This window comes from Rhineura floridana, chromosome 1, assembly GCF_030035675.1.
Source record: "Rhineura floridana isolate rRhiFlo1 chromosome 1, rRhiFlo1.hap2, whole genome shotgun sequence".
Taxonomy (NCBI): Eukaryota; Metazoa; Chordata; class Lepidosauria; order Squamata; family Rhineuridae; genus Rhineura; species Rhineura floridana.
In genome coordinates, this window is record NC_084480.1 from 295,682,052 (window position 1) to 295,707,862 (window position 25,811).

At 40.7% G+C, this 25,811-nt stretch overlaps 1 protein-coding gene across 3 annotated transcripts in view; it reads right to left on the reverse strand.

Moving 5' to 3' along the window:
- The window catches only part of CSMD3 (CUB and Sushi multiple domains 3), a 1,044,618-nt gene that overhangs the window by 208,376 nt on the left and 810,431 nt on the right, over positions 1 to 25,811 (reverse strand). For 2 of the 3 annotated variants that reach the window (XM_061605331.1, XM_061605321.1), the window contains 3 exons: positions 9,001 to 9,114; positions 7,612 to 7,707; positions 6,179 to 6,382 (listed from right to left, as the gene is read on the reverse strand). In XM_061605331.1, the coding sequence (XP_061461315.1) occupies positions 6,179 to 6,382; positions 7,612 to 7,707; positions 9,001 to 9,114 (414 nt within the window). The remainder of the gene's footprint in view (positions 1 to 6,178; positions 6,383 to 7,611; positions 7,708 to 9,000; positions 9,115 to 25,811) is intronic. The other variant, XM_061605340.1, reaches the window with a different exon arrangement.

Consider the following 25,811-nt stretch of genomic DNA (forward strand, 5'->3'; position numbering starts at 1 on the left):
GGACCTCACGGCTGCATTTCCCCATGTCGTTGGTGCCAACGTGCACCACGACCACTGACTCCTTCCCAGCACTGTCTACCAAACTATCTAAACGATGGGCGATATCCGCAACCTTCGCACCAGGCAGGCAAAACACCTTGCAGTCTACACGCCCATCACACACCCCACTGTCTATGTTCCTAATGATCGAATCACCCACTACAAGGATCCCTCCACCCCCTGGATATATATCCTCGGCACGAGAGGATAGCTGCTCATCCCCCAAGGAATGGGTCCCTTCTAAGGGATCGTTTCCCTCTTCCTCAGCTGGATGCTCTCCTTCCCCGAGACCATCGTTGTCCATGATAGCAGGACAGCTATCATCGTTGGAGTGGGACACAGCTATAACGTCCCTGAAGGCCTCCTCCACACACCTCTCTGCCTCTCTCAGCTTTTCCAGGTCCGCCACCTTGGCCTCAAGGAAATGAAGTCGTTCCCGGAGAGCCAGGAGCTCATTGCACCGAGAGCACACCCACGACTTCTGTCCAATAGGCAGATAGTCGTACATGCTGCAGGCGGTGCAAAACACTGGAAAGCCCCCACATCCCTGCTGGCTTCTTACCTGCAGCGGAGAGGCTACGGCGGCCTCAGTTACTCAGGGCAAGGCCCTCAGTTGGAGAGCATGTGTGACATGCAGCGGAGAGGCTACGACGGCTTCAGTTACTTATGGGCATGCTCCTACGCAGGGTTTGGCGAACGAAGGCTAACCAGCAGATTCGGTTGGCTCTTCTTCGGGCAAGGGGGGTTAGCCATTCCGCATCCCCATTCAGCATTAGAAGGGTGAACGATACAGGGCCGATGGCATTCACCTGTCAGATGCAGGTAACGACATATTTGGGAGACCTGCAGAGGTGTCTGCGAGAGGTGCTTCTCGGCAGTGGGGTAAAGGGGGACTAAATAGAGATTTGTCCCCCTTTTGTGGCGGGAAGGTGCGGGAAGGGAAATAGGTAAGGACAGCTAGGTGGCCCCCTTAGGCACCTTTGGAGGTGATTGGCGGTTCCGGAGGCCTGTCTGTCAGGGCTTTACGGCTCGAGGGCAGGATATGGGCTGCTTCTGGGGCCAACTTATCTTCATCTACCCAGGGGTTATACGGCCCCGGGTGGGGATGACGTGGGAAGGCCCCCCTACTCACCTACAAGGTGTGGCCGGGGTAAAGGGTAAGCAGATGGGCTTGCCCTTGCCCCAGCAGGGGCTGGTCACCCAGAGCTGTGTGGCAAGCTACTTGCTTATAGACAGTTCCCGCACCTAGGTTTCCCTCTGCAGGTCACTTTAAATTGGGTTTGGTTTGCTGTAATTTAATAAAGTGGCCCTTGTTCAACCCAAGCTGATGTCTCTGTGTCTTATTTCGCCCCTCGACTGCAAACACTATTCACCCTGGTTTGGATACTACTGTAAGGAACCAACTCTAACACACCTGTTACATTAACACAATGCCTGAATCTGGCATTTGCATTCAACTCTTCTACCAAATAATACATTCTGCATTCATTGAAGTTCTACAGACTGTAGAATCAATGAGTGTAACAATAAGGAATGGAAAAATGTACTGTCCATTGCAAGGCAATGCTCCCTCCAGAGTTTCAGCACAATACTATCTACTCAGAAATAAGCTTTATTGAAGTAAACAAGGTTTAATTCACAAGTACATGAGGTTAGGATTACAACCTGAATGCCATGTCTCAGGACACCCTTGTTTAGGAGAGCCTTGGACTGGGGGGGCATCCTCGTGTGACTGATACTACTGGCTCAGGAGAGACAAGTTTGTTTGAAAGATCAGCTATTTATTAGAGCCACGCTAGAACTTAGAAGGTGCTCTGAAACCCTGAGAGAGCTGTCTGTCTTGGGAAAGTGTAGTCCACAGTCCTGTAAACGTCCAGGCTTTAGGGACAACAGGATAGTGAAACTAAGGACAGCAGACTTGAAGAAAGACTCATCTCTCCCCAAGCAGCACCCCCACCCATTTGCTATACCCAGCTGAGAGGGGGAGGGAAGGGAAGGAATGAATTAGTCAGTCTGTCTTTTTCTTTATTTACTAACATAATCTATATCCTATAGTCTCTCTTTCTCTCTTTTTTCAGAGGAGAGAGAGAGGGATAGAAATTATGTATATAATAATTACATACATAATTTTTATAACACATTGTGTTATAAGTAAGTTATAATGAGAAAAAAGAATAGATGAACAAATAATGTTGTTGCTGATATTATTTTTGTTTGAAAATATCAGCCATGACTAGGAAAACCTAGTGAATCATTAATGCACTTCTCCATGTCCCTCCTCCTCCTGCTTCTCCTCATAACATGAATAAATCATGCATTACTTTATTAACTATTCACCTGGCAGAGTGATTGATATCTGTTAGCTTATAACCCTTTTCTTGAAGTCTGAACAATATTTTAAATAGTTAACTACAATAAATTCAGACTGCAATTCTGCACTCACTTACCTAGGAGTAAGCCCCACTGAACTCAGTGACATGAATAGCCTTGTGTTGTTAGTGACTTAATAAAGCTTAATACAGAGACTTATAGCACGTCCTATGTTCACTCAGAAGGAATCCCCACTGAGTTCAGTGGGACTTACTCCCAGTTAAGTGTGTATAAGATTGCTTTAATATAGTTCGTGACAGAACAACAATCTGATTGGCTAGGGGATTCTATCTTAACATCTTGAGCCTGGGAAATTTTGGTCTGACTTGTTCAACTTTGAACCCAATGATGATACAGGCCTCAGTCTGAGAATTAAGTCTGAGATGAGAACGCAGTGGGATCTAGATCTGGGTCAAAAAGCTTCTCAGAAATGTAAAGAGCCATTGGGTCTTAGAATATAGCCTATTATTTATAACCTATTATTTTAATCCCAATGCACTTCCATTGTTAAAAGCAGACTTTGCTGAAGTCAAGTGTACTTTTGTCATTGGTATCAATGGAGACAGCTATATCACCCTTAGGGATTGCTCAAAATAGGAAAGCCTACATTTGTATAATGTACAAAATAAATAATGATAGTAATAACAGACATAAACAGAAAGAACTCAAGAAGGGCACAGTGTTGATATTTGATGCTAACCATGAATGATACTTGCGGTCAAGAAACTAGACATTCTAATATAATCACATTAGGCTGTCATCTAAATACAGCTATTCTGCTGGTATTATAATGGCTTGGAGAAATGATTGATGAGAAGTTTTATCAGTACCATTAGCAGCCCATGCATCACTCTGGTGGAACAACATTATCAAGTCCTTGAGCTCATTTCATTAGATACAAATATGAGGACTTGGAGAATATGCAGAAGAACGAAACTTATCAGAGTAATGAATGCAGGAGCTACATTTTGTAGTGCATATAACTGATAGAATCTGTCAGGGACGACATGAATAAACTAAAGGTCAGTGTCACTTTAAACAGTTTAAATAATTACTGGTAAAAGCAGGAGAAGACACAATGACTGATAGCTGATATCTGTAAGGAAACATTGAGGTATTTGCTACAGAGCTATGGCAATTTAAAATGGTCATGGCTAGCATTTCAATTATTAACCTGATTTTCTTCAGAGCAGTTTTAAGCTCATGCATATTTATGGCCTAGATTAGAAGAGTGATGTGCACTGATGAAGAGCAACTACTGCTTTTGGCTTGCAAACCTTCCTTGAGTCAAATTAATTTTTATAATTTATTTTATTTATTCAATTTATAAGCCACCCTATAACAATAGTTCTCTGGGAAGCATACAAGTAAAACAATCTCAAAGTTTAAAATCTCAGTGGCATTAAAATGCCACAAAAAGAATGATAAAATCAAGATAAATCACTTTAAAATAGATAGCAGAAGAATAGAACAACATAGCACTAAAAGAATTAAAAAATATATATGTATAGAAAAATCTATATATATAATAAAAATGTAAGGCTGTCATCATGTTGTACTTTGCTTGGCCACAGAAAGGTGGCACTGTGAACTACAGCATGACAAAAGGCAATGGATGGGTCAGCTGCAGGGGGATAGCAACAGGCTGTAGCCGCTCCCCACCAGCCACCCGGCTCTGTTGGCTTCTCCACCTGCCAGCCCCAAAGCCCCTGCAGATCCCCATGCTGGTAGGCACCATTGCTGGCTGCTTTTCTTCTCCCCATCCAGGCTGGAAATTCACAACTGCTTTTGTCACCACATGCCTAGAGAGCAATTAGGAGGCAGATGGAGCAGTACAGCAATCAGGAAGGTGGCAGATGTGGCGCCAGCCATCACTAGGATCCACTGTTGCCATCATCAGGTGGTGCAAATGAGTCAGCAGTGTGCAGGGTAAGGCTGCAACTCACCCCAAAGCAACATCCCTACAGCTTCTAGGCCATGCTTCACCCCCCTCCCCAGCCTGCTCCCTGTATTGACTGACTGCAGGAACAGGACAGAATATCCATGGTGGACAAAGGAAGATCAGGCCTTTCAATCTCCACCATTGCTACCTTATGTGGGACAACTCTTCATCCTACTCAGCTGCTGTTCAGTCTAAGGGGAGTGGGGTTTTTTTGGCTAGGTTGAGCAGCGAGTGAGTTGGGGGTTGGTAAAGCCTAAGGGTAGTGGGAGATTGGCAAGGTCTATGGGAGGTTGAGAAGTTGTTGAGGGGAGTGTGGGTTTGGTGAGGGGATGGGATAGGTGGGGGTGGGGCTGGTGAGCAAAACAAATGGGGCAGAGCCCCTAGTATATACAAAATTTCACAAAGCTAAAATAATACTAGACCATTGCATAATAATGTCTAGAAAAGCCTTCTCCAAGCTGGTGCCCTTAAGACATTTTGGACCACAACTCCCATCAGCCCAACCCAGCATGGTTGTGCTGTCTAGGGCTGATGGCAGTTGTACTCCAAAATATCTGGAGGGCACCAGATAGGTAAAGGCTGGTTTAGAAGGCCTGGGAAAATGAAATGGTCTTTGATGCCGAAAATACATTATAGTAAATTAGGCAACTGGTTGACCTCCACGCAGAGGGAATTATGCAACAGAGAGGTCACTGTTCAAAAGGCCCTTTCTCTTGTAGTTGCCCAATATACTTAATTTGATGATGGCACTTGACGAAATACCTCAACCAATGATTGCAAGACATCAGTACACATGTGTGGGAATAGTGATCTTTCAGATAGTCAAGGTCCCAAACTGTGGGTTTAAATTTTAAAATACTAAAACCAGCCTCTGCAATGGTCACAGAAACCTTATGTAAGATCCTTCCATCCCTCTTTTCATACTGATAAAAGCTGGTTATAAAACAGCTAAAAAGTGTTGTCAACATGAAATACAAAGCAAACTTTCAAATGCTGCAGACTAATGAAACAGGAGGGTGGAAACAGGTGATGCTGTCTTTTTTATTTAAATTTCATTTCATTTAAATTTAAAATTTGAATTTATTTAGCAAGTTATAAAGTTTTCAGTGAGACAGGAAATCAGAGATATGGAATATAGGTTAACTAAGTAATATGGTGAAAGCAATCACATAACAGCTCAGACAGGTTACTCAGAGACTATGAAACCTGGTTCAGGAATGTAGAACTACTCCCAGTCTCAGCAGCAATGCTGGAATGAACAGAGGAGCAGGGTTGGACACTCTCTGGGTCTTATTTATTGACCCTCTGAAGCAGATTTGTGTGTGCAAAGGGAGCTGCAGGAGGAAAGGGTAAAGTCCTAAGCCTCAGTCTGTTCCACTTGTGCACAGGCACCACTCGAATTAACTGAGCAATGACATGGAAAAAGTTAGTACCATGGACAGGAAGAATAGAGCAAAAAGGTAAACAGTTGGTGGGCTGAACACAGCATTTAAAGAAATTGTGAAGTTCCCCTAGATGTCCGTAAAAAGCAATAATGTCTTCAGAATCCTGTGGGTTTAGTGAGTTTACACCAATGGTTCTGTGTAAATGGTATTGTCCAATATAAATGAGAAAAAGATTAACACCTATAGAGAAGAAAGTGAGAAAAATTCCTGATTCTCTTCAGTGATAACTGCTCTGATGAATGTGAATGTTTATGCCATATAATTCTGTGTATAACAGAAAGCTAAGTGCTGGCATTCTGTACAGGAACAGATTCAGACTTGACATAATACTTCATTAGACACCGACTAGACCTCTACAAAAATACAACTTTTAACTACTCACCAACACATGTAGGAAGGGAATCATTCCACTGTGCCAACGCATTGGGTACTGTGTCACATCTAATTGCTATTGACCCATAGAGTATGTAGCCTGGATTACACTCAAAAAAAACCAATGAACCAACAGCAAACTCATTTCCAATTCTTTTACCAAATCGTGGCTCAGGCACCGAACTGCATTGGGTCGCACTTGTTCTCGGAACCGCTAGAAACACACAACAATATTTTAGCAAGGTTGCAGTGATAGAGCTTTGAGGATAGAATGCCAACAGCATTGACTAAGAGAGATAACTGGATATACTCCCTGGACACATTTGCACCACATGGCCTTAACCTGGAGGACAGTACAAACATCACTTAGCTTCTGCAAATGAAGCCCCTCAGAGCATTCCTTCCTCAAAGATAGTAAAATAAAAACCTCTGTTTTGTTAATCACAATTGTGTGTATATACTTTCAGGTGATTAACGGAATACTTATTGGGACCTAGAGCAAGCTTGGGTGAAGTTCTGTTTGTTGCTTTCAAAACTTTAGATATATCTTAAAATTTTGATGCAGTTCTTGAATGAGTGTCTGTGTCAGGATTCTCTTATATAAAAAGGTCTAATAAACATTAAGTAAAACACAGTTCTGATTAGAGAACATAGCTATCACTCCAAGACCTTTGCAAAATCACACTGGGACTGTAATTGTAATACTTTATTCCAGCTAATACAGTAAGTTCAATTCATATTGCTGAGATGGGTAGATATTTAAATGTATTGGGTATGGCTTTATTAATATATGCTCTGATCGGATACTCTGATCAGTATTCAAATTTTATAAAAGACTGATTACAGTAGTAACTTTTGGCATGCAATCATTTTAAGTGTCTGATCCTTAAAAAAGTAAATAATGTAAATGAAGTAAAATGTCTTAGTAATTAATAGCAAGATTACTGATTTAGCTCAGTGTAGTATTACTGTCTAAATTAATACTGATTCAGTAATAGGCAAAAAACCCCTTGCAGTTTAAGAACATACCTATGGCCAACAGATATTTCTATCAAACTTTAAAAAGCAGGGAAATTGGGCAGCTATAGTGAAGGCAATAGGGGAGCAGAGCACCTGACTTCCTCTCTGAAGTATTGTACTGCCCTACAAATTTGTCAAAATGCAAACACAATTTAGGTTGGTCTTTCACAGTCTAATCCACTTCTTGTGTAGCTTAGAAAAATTTGGTAACAGTCAGGTCTCCTGCACCCCTGGTGCATTCATTATAGCTGCTCAATTCTCTCTCTATATTTGACACTTCTTAATATCTTTAAAAACTCTCTCTCTCTCTCTCTCTGTGTGTGTGTGTGTGTGTGTGTGTATGACCTTAAAAATGAAAGCAGAAGGTGAGAGATTAGTACACAGGTTTAAATGAAGTGTGTTTGAGGCACTCATATCTCATACCTTGATAAACAAAGTGAAATCCTTTAGCAGTTATGGGTCCAACTGAAGTAAATCGGATGGTAATCTGGTTCCCTGAGCTCAAGGGAAGGGATTCACCTACTCAAGAAAAAAATCATTGTATCTCAGAAACAGTTTTCTGCTAATAATCCTAAAATACTGTTTGCATTGCATCTGACAAAGACAATCACAAAAGGCTTACAATACAGTAAATCTGTTAAGTGTTTAGGTGCAACCAAAAAAGAACCAGCTTTTGCATATTTGCCACAATAGACTCTCCTATTTTTGACCCATATGCTCTCAACCAATCTTTAATGGTCAGATATATGGAATTTCTCACAGGTATGTATAAACCTTCTATCAAAATCAAATTTTATTGTGCAGTCACAGACCCAACATACAGTTGATTGATCAAGCAGTATAAAACATATAATACAGCACAATGGTACAAAATACTTTTATCCTAAACAGATTAAAAAGTGTCATTCTTACGTAAAGACTGGGCTAGATTAAGAAACTTTGCAACTGTCTCTGAGATTAGTTATATAAAATGCTACCTCTCCTTCTTTGTTGATGAGAGGGGATATACCTAAAGGATAATGACTATCATACTGCTTCTCAGAGAAGTAATATGTTCACCAACTACATACTAGAGCAGGGATAGCCAACACGGTATACTCCATATGTTGTTTGACTCCAACTCTTATCAGCCACAACCAGCATGGCCAACTGATCAGAGATTATAGGGACTGTAATCCACAAACACCTCAAGGGTTTCCCACTTCTGTACTACTTGGTTTTTTTTTTGGCTTGTGAAAGAAGATAATGTATATAGAGCTAGGGGGTCAACTCCACCCACAATTCTGTCTTTTCATCAGTGGAGTTCTTCAAGGCAGATCACAACAAGTTGGAGATAACCATTCTTTGCCCTATTCCCCTCACAGAGCTACAAGCCCCAGAAGAGGGGCTAATCTTTAAACCACTCTGGCCACGGGAACTCTGTCTGGCAAATAGGAGTCTCCTAACAAATCTCAGCACCTTTCACAAACTACACTTCCCAGGATACTCTGGGAGAAGCCATGACAGTTTAAAGTGGAATAAATGACTGGTGTGGGTGTAGAAGCAGAGATATGGATTTCTCCACTTCTGAGAAATAATCACTTGTCATCTGAGTCATACAGTACATTCCCACACACACCTTCTTTCAATTGATTTCCCTCATGGGTCCACACTCCTGTGGACCTTAAATTCCAATACAATTTATATTTATAACAAAATGATTTGGAATTTTAACCCACATCAAAAAAAAAAAAACTTTCTATCCGTCAGAGTATCTGGTACCAATCTCTACTCAACAAATAAGGAATACGTAGTAGCTCTGTTATGAGATACCTGAGTGGGATCCTGAAAGAGAAGATAATAAAGACGACTGCTGAGTTGGACCATCGTATACCTCAACCACGTCATGGAGTGATGTCTGGAAAAATACAAACTGGCCAAAAACCACTAAACATAAGAGAAAAAGAAACACAAGAAGGGGGGAAAATGAAAGAAATTAAATATTGTTCATTTTCTACCATGCATACAGCAAAGTGATACTCTGACATCTGATACTATTTCATATCACATCATAAGTTTAATTAACCATTATTTCTTCTGATCCAATGAATATAAGAAAGCTGACATTCTGGTCCTGTTGGAAGTAGCTGGCCTCTTATATCAACAGAAGGCTGCAGATTCTGGGGGAATAGACCAGTCACATGACAGGGTCTGTGAATTAAACCTACAGGAAGGGCATCCCTAAAGTGGATGGGGGGAGCAGAGAATGAGGATGTCATTGGACTATCATCACAGCAACAGCCTTAGTCGCTACCACCACACATTATTGCATAAAATTGCCTTGACATTCCTTGCCTTAGCTGTTCTGCTTAGCAGAGCGAAATGAAAGCAAAGAACAAACAACATTCTTTCCTAGAAATGTATGCAATTTCATTTCCTTAACAAGTTGGGTACAAAAGCATGAATTTATTGCTGATTAGCCTATTGGAGGTTTAATTAACTTCAGCATGATTAATGTTTTCATCAGCACCGTGCCTTTGGATCCTGAATAAATTCCAAAGCCATCTTTTATCTTACAGTTGCATGATGAGAATGTGAGAGGCCAAATGGTAAGGGGTGGTGGTCAATGAATGTGCTTGGTTTGTTTCTTAAAAAGGATAACCCCTGCATCAGGGTTTGATATACTTATAGTATGGAGCTTGGAAGATTACTTTTAAAAAGTAATAAATTACAGTTACAGTTACATGCCCCCCAAAAGTAGTAATTACCATTACAATTACAATTGCTCTGAAAGTAGCTGATTACATTACTTTTACTGAAAAGTAATTGCTACAATTACATTTTAGTTACTTTAAAAAAATTGCCTATAAGGTGCTGGCTGCTGCATATCTAAGTAGCCTAAAACAACATTAAAAATAAGCACACAAATACAGAGGGTAGTAGAATTTTTTTTTTATAAGAACATAAGAACATAAGAAGAGTCTGCTGGATTAGGCCAGTGCCCCATCTAGTCCAGCATCCTGTTCTCACAGTGGCCAACCAGGTGCCTGGGGAAGCCCGCAGACAGGACCATAAGATTATCCATAAGATTAACAGAATGGCAAAACAGAATCTCGCATCCCCTCACCCCACCCCAAGCAATGATGATACCCCAACACATATATTTTTGTGTATATATATTGCCTCCAGCTCTTTTCTCCTTCCACTCGTGTTAATTTTTAAACAGTTGTTTTCTCCACCCCGTCTCGCTCTCCACCTCCTCCCTCGTTGCCTCCTAAGCACCAATAGAACATTAAGGAAGAACAATGCTGCACAGAAGCCCAATTTGAAGTACATGATTTTTATGCACAAATCAGAGGAGCAGAAGACTTCCCCTGCTCCCCCCCCAAGTAATGCGCAAAAGTAATGCTGGAAACATTACAATTACTCCTCAAAAGTAATGAACTTACTACTCATTCTATTACCAGCAAAATGTAATGAAGTTACCCACTCGTTACTCAAAAAAGTAATAAATTACAAGTAATTCGTTACTTGTAACTAGTTACTTCCAAGCTCTGGTATAGAAATACAGTGGACTATGTTCCTTAACTGTGTCAATTGTGGGGAACTGGGATGCAAGAGGAAGGCAGCAAATGGGGTGGAACTCCATGATGGGGAAAGACAGAATGAAAGTCACATGGCACACAAAACACAAACTGGATGTATCTCTGTGATGACCTAAAGAAAAGCAGGGAGAGAAAGCTAAGCTGGCTACACATGGACATTCCAACTAGATAAAAAGATCATTGAGGCAAGGTGTTGGGGCGTTTCTTTTGTTGTCTCTAAGACCAATGATAAAGTAAGCTTTGCTATATCTCCATGAGGCCAAATGTGCAGGAAACAGTGGTGTGATCGACCTTGGTACCCTTCTGAAGCCTATTCAGTAGGCATCTCCAGGTGTGTTTGGTTTCACTCTGAGGCACATCAGCATAAACTAAATGCTTTCTGTGCCGTAAAGATGATAATACATTGCTACATTAAATATGTGCACATGCTGTGCCAGATAGTTTGGCTTAAATTATTATTATTTGTAAATCACCTTTAGGTAAGTCACCTTAACACTTTTAGTTGAAAAAGGAGCACAAAATGTCTATGAATCAATAAATAAAAATTCTAAGGCTTTTCAAATAGAAGATGTATTTAATGGAACCAAAGGCAACATGCCCTTGTGGCGGATTCACGTGGCCATGTTTCACAGGAAAAGTCACAAAGCATTTAAAACAAACTTTTCTCTTCAAAACTAGCAACTTCTGAGACTTGGTAGCTCACAGCCCTATCACAATGGGGAAGTTTTCACAAGAATAGCTTGTCATGTGAAAGCTATCCTTGTGACTATTCTATCTCCAAAATGAATGTGTGAATCAATTCCTAGTCTTTTCCAAAGACAAAACATTGTACATATTAGCCCCATTCAGGTGTCCATATAGGACAGCCTTCTCCAACCTGGTCTCCTCCACATGTCTTAGACTAGAACTCTCATCAGTCCAAGCCACCCTAGGTAATGGTTAGGGATAGTGGGAGTTATAGTCCGAAATATCTGGGGGGGCACCAAGATGTGGAAGGCTGATGTAGGGCATTAAATGAACATGTGAGTGTGAACCAATGTGCTACCTCTACTCCCATCTCCCTTTTCAAGAAGGGTGACACTCTGCAGCTTCCCCACTGAAGACAGTCACTCTTGATCTCTGTGGACGATGACAAGATCTGAATTGGCATCCTCATGCACACTCTTCCTTTCTCACATGTTCATCTGTATGAAAGTCTATAGATACCTGGTTTCTTTCCATGTCCGTTCTATGAAATTTCCTGCTCTTAACATCTAGCATTAGTATTTTATTTATTTATTTATTAAATTTACATCCCATCTTTCATCTCATAAGGAGCCCAGAGCAGCATTTACATGCCCAGGATATAGTTGCCTTGGGGGAAACAAACATCAAAGCCTAGGTTGTCTCACAAAATGAATAAATGGTTGCTATGATGTTTCTACAAGCCATTTCTCACGTTTGCAAGTTTGATAGATTTTCATTAAAGTGAGCCTCTATCCTACAAGAACTTAATGATTTTTAGCTACAAGGAAACTGCTGGATTTCAAAAGTTTTTTGGAGCTTTTGGAGTGGGAGATAGGAGATGGGAGAGAAGTGTTAGTTCAGGATCCAACGGAAGACTCAGGATCTGTGCAGAAAGAAGACCCAGTTCAAAACTGCCAGCCAATGTGAGCAGCTGATCCTTTGGATGAACATAATGGGAATGTTCCTTCATTTATCAGGACAGCCATTTCCTGCAACTTGAACATCTAGCAGACATCTAGGGATACTAATCTAGGGTTACTGATCTAATTTAATCAAAACCAAGAATTCAGATTTTGAAAATGAAGTGGGGGTAAGAGTGGTTACAGTAAGAGTAACAGCAATAATATTACTCTTTTTCTTTTTCAAGGTGTTCTGAAGACATATCAGGAATTTATTGAAACAACTATAAATTCTAGTTTATTACTAGTCCTGTATTTTATATCAATAGCTAGAGAGAGAGAGAGAGAGAGAGAGAGAGAGACTTTAGTGTGTATATAATTCTATAACTTCGTCATAGCACATCATTTCATTCCAGAACACCTTAAATATTACAAACAGAAAGAGAACTTCTCTTATACCATCCAGGCAAAGGCTATAACACATTACTCTAAAGGTTAAATCAAATTAGTGTACTATACTAATTTCCATGTGGATTCTACATCTCTGTACAGTACTGAAGAGAGCAAAATATTTGCCTGTGGTCAAGCCAAGTATCTTTAGAGCATGACATATTCCAATTTTTCTTAAAGGTTATCTTAAATCTTGTAAGATTAATACTAATGAATGATAGTCTTGTCAGGTCACACTAGTTTTCTCCTACAAAGGCCTTCTTTATTGTTTTGACTATAAACCAACATTATTATAGTCATACATATGTAGAGATGTGTGTCTTCTCTTTTTCTTGTTTTTCTTTTATGTCTCCCTTCAACAATATATTAAATAAGAAAGGTGGTATCATATTTACACTGCATTGTTTGGTTCTTGCTGGAATGTCTTGATTTCCAAGACAATTTCCTTCTCATTATTTCTCTATTGCATTCTTATAAATATTCCATTTTGCTTGATTGCTCTTAGCCACTCAGCTTATCTTTTCATCAGTTGCTGTTACACAGCTGAATATGCAAACATATCAAATTGAAAAGAATCTCACTTTATTTTTTAAAAAGAGAATTATAATTTGATAATTTTTGTATCCCTCATAAGGATCTCATACCTGGTCTCATTTGCAATGCAAATGTGCCTCAACTGTTCTAGATTTCAAAAGATGTCAGATATAAAGGAGAAGTAAATGATGTACAATATTCCCTGTCCACAATAGAATGCAAATGAAGAAATCAGAAGTAACAAACAGGTGGATAAGGGTAGGGAAAAGAAGACTTATCAGCTTGATTCAAAAGTATTAACCCTGTTAGAATAGTAGAAATATAGTAGGGCAATGGTTCCTAGCCTTTATGAGTACAGGACCCCGTTTATAAGCTCAAAAACTGTCATGATCCCTTCCCCCCAGGTAGGCAGGCTAGCTGCCAGGAAGGAAGGGGAAAAGCACCCTTTCTTTGCAACCTTGCTTCTATTTGCTCCACAAAAAGCCCTCTCCTCTTGTTCTGAGTAAGAGCATCATCAGCAGTGCAAGGAGATGGGAGTTGGTGATAGTAATCCCCTCTTATTCCTGCTATGTCTACCCTCAGCTTCCTTTGGCATCTGACATAAATTTTATAGGCAGATGCCTGCCCTTGGTGCATGTGAAAGACACTCTGGTGCTTCAGCAAAAGTCCTCCCCTCTCATTTGGAGCAAGGGGGAGGTGTCATCTGCAGTGGCAGTGGGAAGCAGAGAGTGTCCAGGGAATGAAGACTGATTTTAAACAAAAACAAAAACACACTGGAGCTAATCCAACGAGGTTTTAAAAGTAAAAAGGGGTGGAGTCTGACTAGTATTGTATGCCCCCATTTTGAGAAAAGAGAGGTAGAGATGCACTAGAACCAGCACAATAGTAAACTTGTTTCTCCACCAAGTCTGAGTCCTGAGTCTGCTTCTTGGTTGTGAGCCAGGGCATTCAGGATTTCAGACAGAGGTCTTTCCCAACTTTACCTGCAGCTGCAGAGCATTGAACCTGTGACCTTCTGCATGGAAAAGCTACATTACCAGATAGGCTGTTGAAGAATGTCACTGTCCCAGGACACAAATTAGGAGAAGCCAGTCAATGCAAACAGTACTGAAGTAGATGGATCAGTAGTCTGACTCAGTATAACACAGCTTCCTATGTTCTATTCAAATGCACATGCCCATCCACTAGCTCTCCAGTTGGGAAAAGGTGCTGGGAAGTGTCAAGGGCTCAGGTTGTGTTGCTGCTTTGAAGTGACAGGACTGCATGTATCAGAATTGTTGTAATTAGGAAGGCCAGAGCTCTAGTCACTCTGGAAGTTTAACAGGAATGAGACTCCTCAGACATTATGATGAGCTCTTGAAAGCTATGCACCTCAGTAACAACTTATTTGCCCCACTCGACACTGTGTGACTGATCCCAGACCAGTCATCTTTCCTCTTCCTTACACTATTGCTACTTCTTATCTGCTATATTCATACACAACAGTTCAAGCACATCTATTCATTTGCCCTCAATGGCCTACTTCCCACCTTATCCTGCTCCACAAACCTGCCACTTCTGTTCTGTGGCATAACATAGGTCTGACATAAGCACCCAGCATACTGAGGTAACATCCAGGGCTTATGCTCTATAGGACATTGTCTTTTGGGGGAACCTAAGATGATGCCAACCACTGAAAATCAAAGCTGAGCAGTGGACCAGTTCCCACTAAAAATGCTGTCACTAGCCACTGAGGTAAGCATGTCCAGGAGGAGGAGGGGAGTAAAAGGCGGCGGCAGCATTGTTTAAGAATCCTGATGGTGTTGGGGGTGGCAGCAATGCCAGGTGGAGCCAGGGAGGCCCATTAGTGGTACCATGTGGGGGTCAACTAAAGTTTGGCATCAGCCCTGCCTTAAACCTGTTTGCTATTTGGATTCATGTACGTCACATCCAAACCATACATTTAAAGCACATTCAAAGCATGTGGCTTCCCCAAAATGTATGGTGGGGATGCGACTATAATATAATCTGGATAAGCATTCTGGGAGCAGAAATGGTGGCTCGAAGAAAGTGGTTGCCAAAAGGAGCTCTGAAGACTCTGCCACCACAAAATACACTGAAAGAAAGTCAGAAGTGGACAAGTGGCATTGTTCCAAAACCTTCCCCTCAATTTGGATTAAAATTAGAAAAGCTGAAGTGTTAGCTCAAGTTTAATAAATACAAGGAACCTAGTCTTCTGCTTTTACCTTGTCACCAGAGCAGTACCTACTACTTGCTGTCCTTCACTATTAAGTTATAAGATGAGCCCATGGCCTATCTAGTTCAGCAGCCTGTTCTCACAGTGGCCAACCAGATGTCTATGGGAAGCCTACAAGCAGTACATGAGTGCAAGAGCACTTTCTTCTTCTGCAGTTTTTAAAATGAAGGCAAAGTCGCACGTCACGTCTATGATGCGAGCACGACGCAGCAGACCTTAGGGGCGGAGCTGCTGTGCTTATTTAAGCCCAGCCACTCCTCCTACCTTCCTCTTGCAGATGCGATGCCCACCCTGCCCTCCCTCTTTTATGGTGTGCCTAGGGGTCGCTTCGGGGCCGAGTAGGAATTTTTATCCTGCCCACCCTTGTTGGCGGGCAGGTTTTTTGCCTGCTCCACACTATGGGAGGAGGAGGGAATCAGGTTATGGGGCGTTGTTATTAATAGCTGGTTTTGGCTAATTGGCTACTTGACATTAAGAAAGGTTAATGCCCTCTCAGGGCAGTTCGTTATAGCACTGGTAGTGGGAAGGTGCGGGAAGGGAATAGTTAAGGACGGCTAGGTGGCCCCCTTAGGCACCTTTGGAAGTGATTGGAGGTTCTGGAGGCCTGTCTGTCACGGCTATGTGGCTCGAGGACAGGATATGGGCTGCCTTTGGGGCCAACTCATCTCATCTACCCAGGGGTTATTCGGCCCCAGGTGGGAATGAGGTGGGAAGGCCCCCCTACTCATCTACAAGGTGTGGTCAGGGTAAGGGGTAAGCAGATGGGCTTGCCCTTACCCCAACAGGGGCTGGTTGCCCGAGAGCTGTTTGGCAAGCTACTTGCTCATAGACAGTTCCCGCACCTAGGCTTCCCTCTGCAGGTCACTTTAAATTGGGTTTTTTCTTGCTGTAATTTAATAAAGTGGCCCTTGTTCAACCCAAGCTGATGTCTCTGTGTTTTATTTCATCCCTTAACTGCAATTACACAGACAGGCCTTGCTCCTTACCTTGGCAATTGCCTTGTCCACTTCAAAGTATGTAGGTGATGCTCATTATTGTATCACATATCCTATCCTATCATAAGCCAACACATGAAATAATTGTGAAGATGTACGTGAAGCCATCACCACACTATAAAGCTGCTGGCATGCCCAGTTTTCTCCATTTAAGGGGAGACAATGAAAAATACCGGTTAAGACTCTTTAATGGAGTATCTTAAATTCTTTTTAATTAGCAAAAATAAGGCTAAATTGGATGTTATATAATTATAGCATCAATACTGTACAGCTAAGGACTTGTATCTCCACATTTTAATATCCTCACTCGCTCAGGTTTGTCTTTCCCAACACACTTGAAGCCATAAAGAATACATCATGTCACTGCATATCCTTGTGATTGGTTACACTTTGCATTCCAAATGCACTTCAAGGTCCCAATCTTCACAGGCTTTTATTGGATTGACCTGATGGATATGTTTGTTCATGAACACCCACAGCAAAGCCATTACTCTAGAAGAGATCTGTTTTCTCCTAAGACAAGCCTTATAAAGTAAAAAGAACAACTTAGAATTCAATCTTTTGGCTTGGCCTACAACCATCACAAGTCAATTATTTAAAATGTCCATGAAAAATTCATATTTATAAATACTAGGGTACGTGTAAATGATCTTAGTTTAGTTATTTATTTAAATATTTATAAATCACTCTTTCATAGGAAATATAGCAAAGTGATGCACAACGTAAAAACATAATATAATATCATATAGAAACATCAGTAATATGTCAATAAAAACTGTTGGTAAAAAAAAATATCCAAAGGCCTGTCCGAACAGTGTAGGGTTTGTATTCAAAATAGCGCTAAGGTGAACTTTTCATCAGCACAAGGATTTATCCTTGTCAAAATGGAATGTGCTCCCCCTTTATTCCCTCCACTTCCCCCTAATTCTCTTCTAGGTTTTCCCCAAACCTTCTGGAGCAGATTTTGAGATGGTACAGAGTGCACACAATTATTCCATTGGATGTGGCCCACAGTTTCTGAAAGATGTCTAAAAGAAAGCAGGGATGACTCCCACCCGACTTCTATTGCCAATGAGTTCCACAGGGCAATTCCTGGCAAATGTGGGTCTTTGTGGGACCAGTAGAAGTGCTCTATCAGAAGAGCTCAGTGATCATTTTTTGCTCTTCTCACCAAATAGCATATGTTAAAATTGCCACAACATATTAAAGAACTATAAAAAATGCTTAGATAATTCTATATAAAATCAAGAGAAACCACCCAGATGAATGCTAGTGAATATGTTATCTAGAAGAAGCATTAGAAATAAATGTATACATTCCACTCTAGTTAAAGAATGTTCGTTTCTTCCTCATAGGTTTTTTAAAATTCATTTTATCTTTTAAGCACACCCCATGCATTTCCAGGAAAGTGCGGGAACCCTAGAATGGGAGAAAATCTTATCTACAATCACTCCAAAGATGTTGAATATCTGTCCATATCTTCATTGAGAGCAACAGATATTCAAGAAGGAAAAGGCTTGTAATTTTTCAAAAGCCCTTTTGAAACTGAAGCTTTGCTTAGTAACATGATAGAGTACCACCCTGAAAACGGAATTGTGGCAGATGGATATCAAGGGACCATCTAACAGTAGTGGCAAAAACTATCAGGGGAAATTGAGTGTCACCAGCTTATTCTCCAAACCTAAAAATGCATTAAAATGAGCTCATAATCAACCAACAGGCATCCTTCTTTCCCAGAGACATGCAGGTTGAAATAACTCAAGACCAATATTTAGAGACAAGTCTGTAACTATATTATATTTGCCGTTTGCTGTGTGCTGGCATCTGCATGCTCAGTATGACAAAATTGTCTTGGCTGAGTAGACTTTGATGTCTTCAACAATGGGTGATTTAGAAGCAATTTAAGGCTCTCATATACACCCTCTATCTTGGAAAAAGCACAAGATAATGCAAAGCTCTTAAGCTGTCATCATTGCATGCCTGTCTAAAAACAACATAGATGGGGAGGTAAATATTTTCTGAAGTATTCTTTTTTGCCTCTTGGCTGGAATCACCCCAAAAAACCTCTTCTCAGCCTATGAATTCCACTCAAGTAAATATTTATAGATTGTTTCCTATCAAGTCCTCAATAGGCCATAAAATTGTGAATTTTTGGTAATTGTGACTACATTCAGTATTCAGAAATGCTCTCTCCACTTCTCTAAGTGGTGGGAAGCTCCAGGTGTTCATCACTTGCCTGGGCTTCATTTCCTTTGGAAGGAGGTCACTGGAGGCTATGTTGAAATATTTGATCCCAGATGGAGACATAGTATTAACATTCCAACAGCCAACCAAAGTCTACTGCTTTCACACCTGATCTCTAGAGAGACATACAGCCAACAGTCACAAAATGCTGTTAGCTCACAAATCCCAAACTCTATCTCTAGGGCTTCCAGAATTGTTATTTTTGAGTCGGATTCAACTGCAAATTCAAGTTGCACAATTAAAGCTGATTTGGAGCTCTTCCACACAAAAAAGCACCTCCCCTCCAAAAAAAATGGCTTTTTCCAACAAGGAAAGTAAAGGGAAAATGCTATGGAAAGTGTGGGATACCAATTGCTGTGATGCAGTGGTCATCTAGCCTAGTTCCCGCATAAGAAATCGGAATGAATGCTCATTAAATAGTCCGTAGTGTTTAATCTCTCTGCAAACAAATCAGGATGAATACTCAATAAACAGGCTGTCTGGAAGCACCATTTATGTCTCAAGCTGCACAATATTGTTCTTTTCACATACAGACACCTAAATTACAACATCTTTAGCTGAGGGGAGGGGGGAAAGTCTGTTATTGTCTTATTAAGTTCCAGCTATCCACAAAAAGGACCATATTTTCAGTGAATGAATATTCTACATATAGCTAGATTCTTCTGCAACCCACATTTTTGTTTATTTTTTTCTAAAATAATGTACAGAGGGGTCACATAAATATTCAAAACAGCAGTCATATCACAGAATAAAATCTATTATAAATGTCAGCAAATTTTTAAACAGCACAACAAAACATTAACAAGTGAAAAAGAAAAAAAATACTACAAAACAAACACAAACACTTAAGCAGATCATATAAATCCATCAGCATTACATCACACAAACTATAATCAGTTTAAGAAGTGCTATACTGTCTGCCTCCACCTATGCTTAACATGCCCGCTTGTAAATAAAGCCAAATATTACAAAATGCCTTAAGTCCACAGTAATCTGTATTTCCAAAGGAAACTTCATTCCAAAGGAAACCTAGAACTTCTCACCAGTTGGGAAAGTGAGGAACACATAACAATATAAAATAGTCTAATGGGTAATTATTGGCTGTAGCATCTATTGTAAAAATCTCTAGGTTTATTGTGATTTGGCAATACATCAGCTAAGATACAGCAGTTTCAGAGGTAAACGAAAGTCATGTAGTTAAAAGACTAGACTGCTACTTAGCTTCTAAAATATACTAGATAAAACAAATTAACTTGACAAACGGTATTTCAGTGAAGAAAGTGTTGAATTTGTCCCAAGAGACTTGGGTTGAAATCTTCTTCAAGCGTGAACCTCACTAGGTAACTTTGGGCTAGTTGCTATTCTTCAAGTTTAACCTACTTCACATATTCTGTATCAGAATCAAATGCAGACGACTATATATATGAATAAATATGATCCTCAGAATGGACAAAACAATACAAGTAAAAACAAATATTCCAAATTTAGGGCACAATCCTTTGGCTTCAGAGAAGGTGCCCCAGGGCCATAGGGCTTTGAAGATAACATAAGAGCATAAGAAGAGCCTGCTGGATCAGGCCAGTGGCCCATCTAGTCCAGCATCCTGTTCTCACAGTGGCCAACCAGGTGCCTGGGGGAAGCCCGCAAGCACGACCTGAGTGCAAGAACACTCTCCCCTCCGGAGGCTTCCGGCAACTGGTTTTCAGAAACATACTGCCTCTGACTAGGGTGGCAGAGCACAGCCATCATGGCTAGTAGCCATTGATAGCCCTGTCCCCCATGAATTTGTCTAATCTTCTTTTAAAGCCATCCAAGATGGTAGCCATTACTGCGTCTTGTGGGAGCAAATTCCATAGTTTAACTATGCACTGAGTAAAGAAGTACTTTCTTTTGTCTGTCCTGAATCTTCCAGCATTCACATTTCCCTCTCTGCAGGTGGAGCAGGAGTTCCATACATGGGGACTTTGTTGGAGCCACAGAAACCTCCTCAGCTGTCCCTCCTCTGCCACCAAGGGGAAAGAGGGTGTCTCAAGGGCATGTTGGGACAGACTGGAGGAGGATAAAAAGCACTTCCCCTATTCCCACAACAGAAACAAGAGGAAAGTACATAGTTGGTATACCCTGGGGATGGTATTCATTTTCCCTTCCATTGGAACAAAGGGGAGGGAAAACCTTATTTTTAAAGGGCCACTGAGGAGAGTAGGGAGCGGGAAAAACATCACCCCACCACTTTCCACCTGCCAGCACAAGTCTAGTTCTTTCTCCCACCACTTCCTTCAGATTGCTCCATTAAATACTTTTACTGTTGGAAAGAAGGCACGGCATAGTGGCAACAATTCTTGGTACACACAGATTTTCAAAGTAAATAGAAATCACATTTAGGAATAGTAACGTGAATCAAAAGCAGATCCCCTTTCTTTACTATCTCAGTACTATACAAAATCTTTAGATTTAAGGGAACTATCAACTGTGAACGCTGTTTTGTTCTGTACTCTTTTCTCAATGACTTAAATTTACAAATTAAAAATACAGCATTTTGGAAAGGAAATTCTCACCCATTATTATGCTCACTACAAACTGATTCTTCTGATCAGATTATTTATTTATCCATTGATCTGAAAGAATTTCAAACTTAGGTTTATTTGCTAACAAATCTTAAGGAAATATCAGATTTCATTTCTTCTCCTTTATCAGATAGAAACAAACAAACAAACAAAAAACTCCAGCGTTCTCCCACATAAGGGGGAAAAATATCAGCAAATGCTTTGTGGAAGCTATCTAAATATATTTAAAGATTCTGTGAAGCAATGACTCTAAAGACTTCTGAGAGATTAGCTAATAAAGAGAGTGTGATACTCATCTGTGGCTTCTAGAGGAACATACGTCTGTCCACAAAGTGCAACTTTTTCCTTTCTCTCCTTCCCCCTACAACCGCCTAAGTGCCCTCAAAGTTGTTTACGTGGTGGCCTGCAGCAGATTAGAGTTGCAAGGGGCTGCAGAGGTCAAGTACAGGAAGGTGAAGTCATGTTGTATAACACTGGATATCACCCAGAATGCATCCCCAGTGAAAATAAAGATTAGTTTGTCTGATGATTACAAATATCTAAGCGTATGGCATTTATTGAGCATAGGTTTTTGTCGTCTATAGTTATACTGTGTAGGTGAAAACAAGAGGAGTGATCCTTTCTGCCTATCTTGTGTGGAAGAAGATATATTTTCTTCCACCCCTTTCTTGTTGTTACGTACCTTCAAGTTGGTTATGACTTATGGTAACCCTGTGAATCAGTGACCTCCAATAGCATCTGTCATGAACCACCTTGTTCAGATCTTGTAAGTTCAAGTCTGTGGCTTCCTTTATGCAATCAATCCATCTCTTGTTCGGTCTTCTTTTTCTACTCCCTTCTGTTTTCCCCAGCATTATGGTCTTTTCTAGTGAATCATGTCTTCTCATTATGTGTCCAAAGTATGATAACCTCAGTTTCATCATTTTGGCTTCTAGTGACAGTTCTGGTTGAATTTGTTCTGACACCCAATTATTTGTCTTTTTCGCAGTCCATGGTATGCACAAATCTCTCCTCCAACACCACATTTCAAATGAGTTGATTTTTCTCTTATCTGCTTTTTTCACTGTCCAACTTTCACATCCATAAATAGAGATCGGAAATACAATCCTGACTTTAGTGTTCAGTGATACATCTTTGCATTTGAGGAACTTTTCTAGTTCTCTTATAGCTGCCCTCCCCAGTCCTAGCCTTCTTCTGATTTCTTGACTATTGTCTCCATTTTGGTTAATGACTGTGCCAAGGTATTGATAATCCTTCACAAGTTCAGTGTCCTCACTGTCATTACTGTTGTCATTACCTTAGTCTTTTTGACGTTCAGCTGTAGTCCTGCTTTTGTGCTTTCCTCTTTATCTTTCATCAGCATTCATTTCACATCATTACTGGTTTCTGCTAATAGTATGGTATCGTCTGCATATCTGAAATTATTGATATTTCTCCCTCCGATTTTCACACCTCCATGGTGCAGAGTGGTAAGCGGCGGTAACGCAGCCGAAGCTCTGCTCACGGCCAGAGTTCGATTCCAACGGAAGGAGGAAGTCAAATCTCCGGTAAAAAGGGTCGAGGTCCACTCAGCCTTCCATCCATCTGTGGTCGGTAAAATGAGTACCCGGCATATGCTGGGGGGTAAAGAAAGGCCGGGGAAGGAACTGCCAATCCCACCCCATATATACGGTCTGCCTTGTAAACGTTGCAAGATGTCACCCTAAGAGTCGGAAACGACTCGCACTGTAAGTGCGGGGACACCTTTACCTTTACCTTTTTTTCATCTTGGTCCAATCCAGTTCCAGAGTATAGGTTGCGCATCAGGACAATCAGATGCTGTGGCACCCCCATTTCTTTTAAAGCATTCCATAGTTTTTCATGATCTACACAGTCAAAGGCTTTGCTGTAATCTATAAAACACAGGGTGATTTTCTTCTGAAATTCCTTGGTCCGTTCCATTACCCAATGTATGTTTGCGATATGAACTCTGGTGCCTCTTCCTTTTCTGCTTGGACATCTGGCATTTCTTGCTCCATATATGGTAAGAGCCTTTGTTGTAGAATCTTGAGCATTACTTTACTTGCATGGGATATTAAAGCAATAGTTCAATAATTACTGCATTCCCTGGGATCCTCTTTCTTTGGAATTGGGATGTATATTGAACACTTCCAGTCTGTGGGCCATTGTTTAGTGATCAATTTCTTCCTGTACTTCTGTGTAAAATCTCTCCAATTCCTCTTCTGCGTTTGCCGTTGGAGCATAGATTGAATGGTGGTTATGTTAATATGTTTCCTATTTAATCTCATTGATATCACTTGCTCATACCTTGCGTTGTAGCTCCTAATAGCTTTTGCTACATCACTTCTCATTATTAAAGCAACTCCATTTCTTCTTAATTTCAAATTTCCTGCATAAAATATTTTGTAATTGACTGATTGAAAATGTCCCATTCCCATCCATTTTAATTCACTCATGCCAAGTATTGTAATGTTGATACGTTCCATTTCTTGCTTGACAATTTCTAACTTTCCCTGCTTCTCATATTCCATGTTCTTATTGTGTGCTTTGTACAACTCTGGACTCTCCTTTCACATCTGTGTGCATCAGCCTCTGGGCTTCCTTTTGGCTTTGACCCAGTTGCATCATTAGTCACAGCGCTACTTACTTGTCCTTTGTTCTTCTCCAGTACCTCGGTGATTGCCTTCTGACCTGGGGGTCTCATCTTCCAGCACTATCTCATGTTGCATTTTGGACACTCTGTTCATAGGGTTTTCATGGTAAGAGGTATTCAGAGGTGGTTTACAATTGCCTTCCTCTGAGTTTGGATGCATCTTAGTCTGGTGACTCAGCTTTGACCATTCTGCTTTGGGTGCCCCTGCTAGGAGTCTAGCCTCTTGGTCTGGACTCCTGACAGCATTGCACTCAGCTTCTTCAACACTCTCAAACCCCCTCACCATGTTAAGGTGTGCATTCTAGAGGGATTGCCTTAGGAGAAGTGAAAAACCAGATGCTTGAGGCAGGGCTCAGCTGAGATCCCATGCAGCCTGGCTAAGGACTTTGCCTATTTAAGGTGGTCACCCCTTCCCCAAAGACCAGTCTTCTTTAGCCGCTGCAGCCTTCCTCCCTATCCAACCTCTGGCAATGTAGAAATGGGCTTTGTTGGATGGCTTGGCTCACAGTCTCTTTTTGGGAAGGCGAACTGAGCTTTTAGTGGCATACTCCGTACTCCAAGATGAAGGGGAACTACTGATTTGGTCACAAATGGCAAATTCAGTGCAAGATGAATGAAATGAGAGTTGTAGGATATTCTTGGGATTCCCCTGAGCCTCAGAAAATGAAGTATTAGCGTAAGAAGGAAGGCTTACCTAAATAAACCAACTACCTACAGCTTACTGGATCATGGGGACCTTTAGTGGTGTGTTTGTGTGTGAGATCACACATTTAGTGGTGTGTGTGTGTATGGTGATGATGATGATACCAATGGCATCTCCTCACCATGTTTTTTTTTTTTAAGGTGGCATGTGGCAGATTAAGATTAGGGACCAGTTGCAATCAGTGATTCACTGTTTGGAGCCAGAGCAGGATCTCCTGAGAGGATGAACATTAGTTCTAGTTCTCATCTTGGTTATTAAATGTATGCTACGGTTTTCGTAAAAAAATGCCCCAGGTAGCCAAAAAGAATAAAATAATAATAATAATAATAATAATTATTATTATTATTATTATTATTATTATTATTATTATTATTATTATTAATCATCATCACCATCATCATCATCAATATTGGTAGCTCATAGAAAGCTATGCTGAATTGGTGGACAAATATAATTAAAAAACATGATGCAGACCACCTGAATAAAGCTCACAGGGCACTGGTGGTCCATGGACCAGTTTGGGAACCTCTCTTTTAGACTTCTGTCACAAGAGGTCAAGACTGATTATAAAAAGAATCCCCTGGGTTCCTGAAGAATCTGCAGTCTAATCATCAGCTATGTACAAGAGCTAGACATGTTTTAAACTAGAGTAAAAATAAAATAAAATTACAGATTGTGCCTAAATGTTTATTTGCAAGCAAGTTGCAAAAATCTTTGAATAAAATCTAAGTTGTTTTTGTGCCATTCATCTGTTTCTATGAATTTGGGATGTATTATCACAAGGATTTCCTTGCTGTTTTCTTTTTGAAGGGCTAAAATGTCTAATCATCAGGAGTAGAAGGGGCCAAGTTTGTCCACATGTGATCTGACCATTATAATAATAGAAACATATGGCCGTTATTTTGTTCTGGGCCAACATCAGGGAGCTTTTTTGTGTCATTTTATTCATGCACACACAGACAAACACACTAGATTCACAAAACCTACCTCACAGCTAAATTTGGACTGCAAAATGTGTTCAAAATACTACTGCCA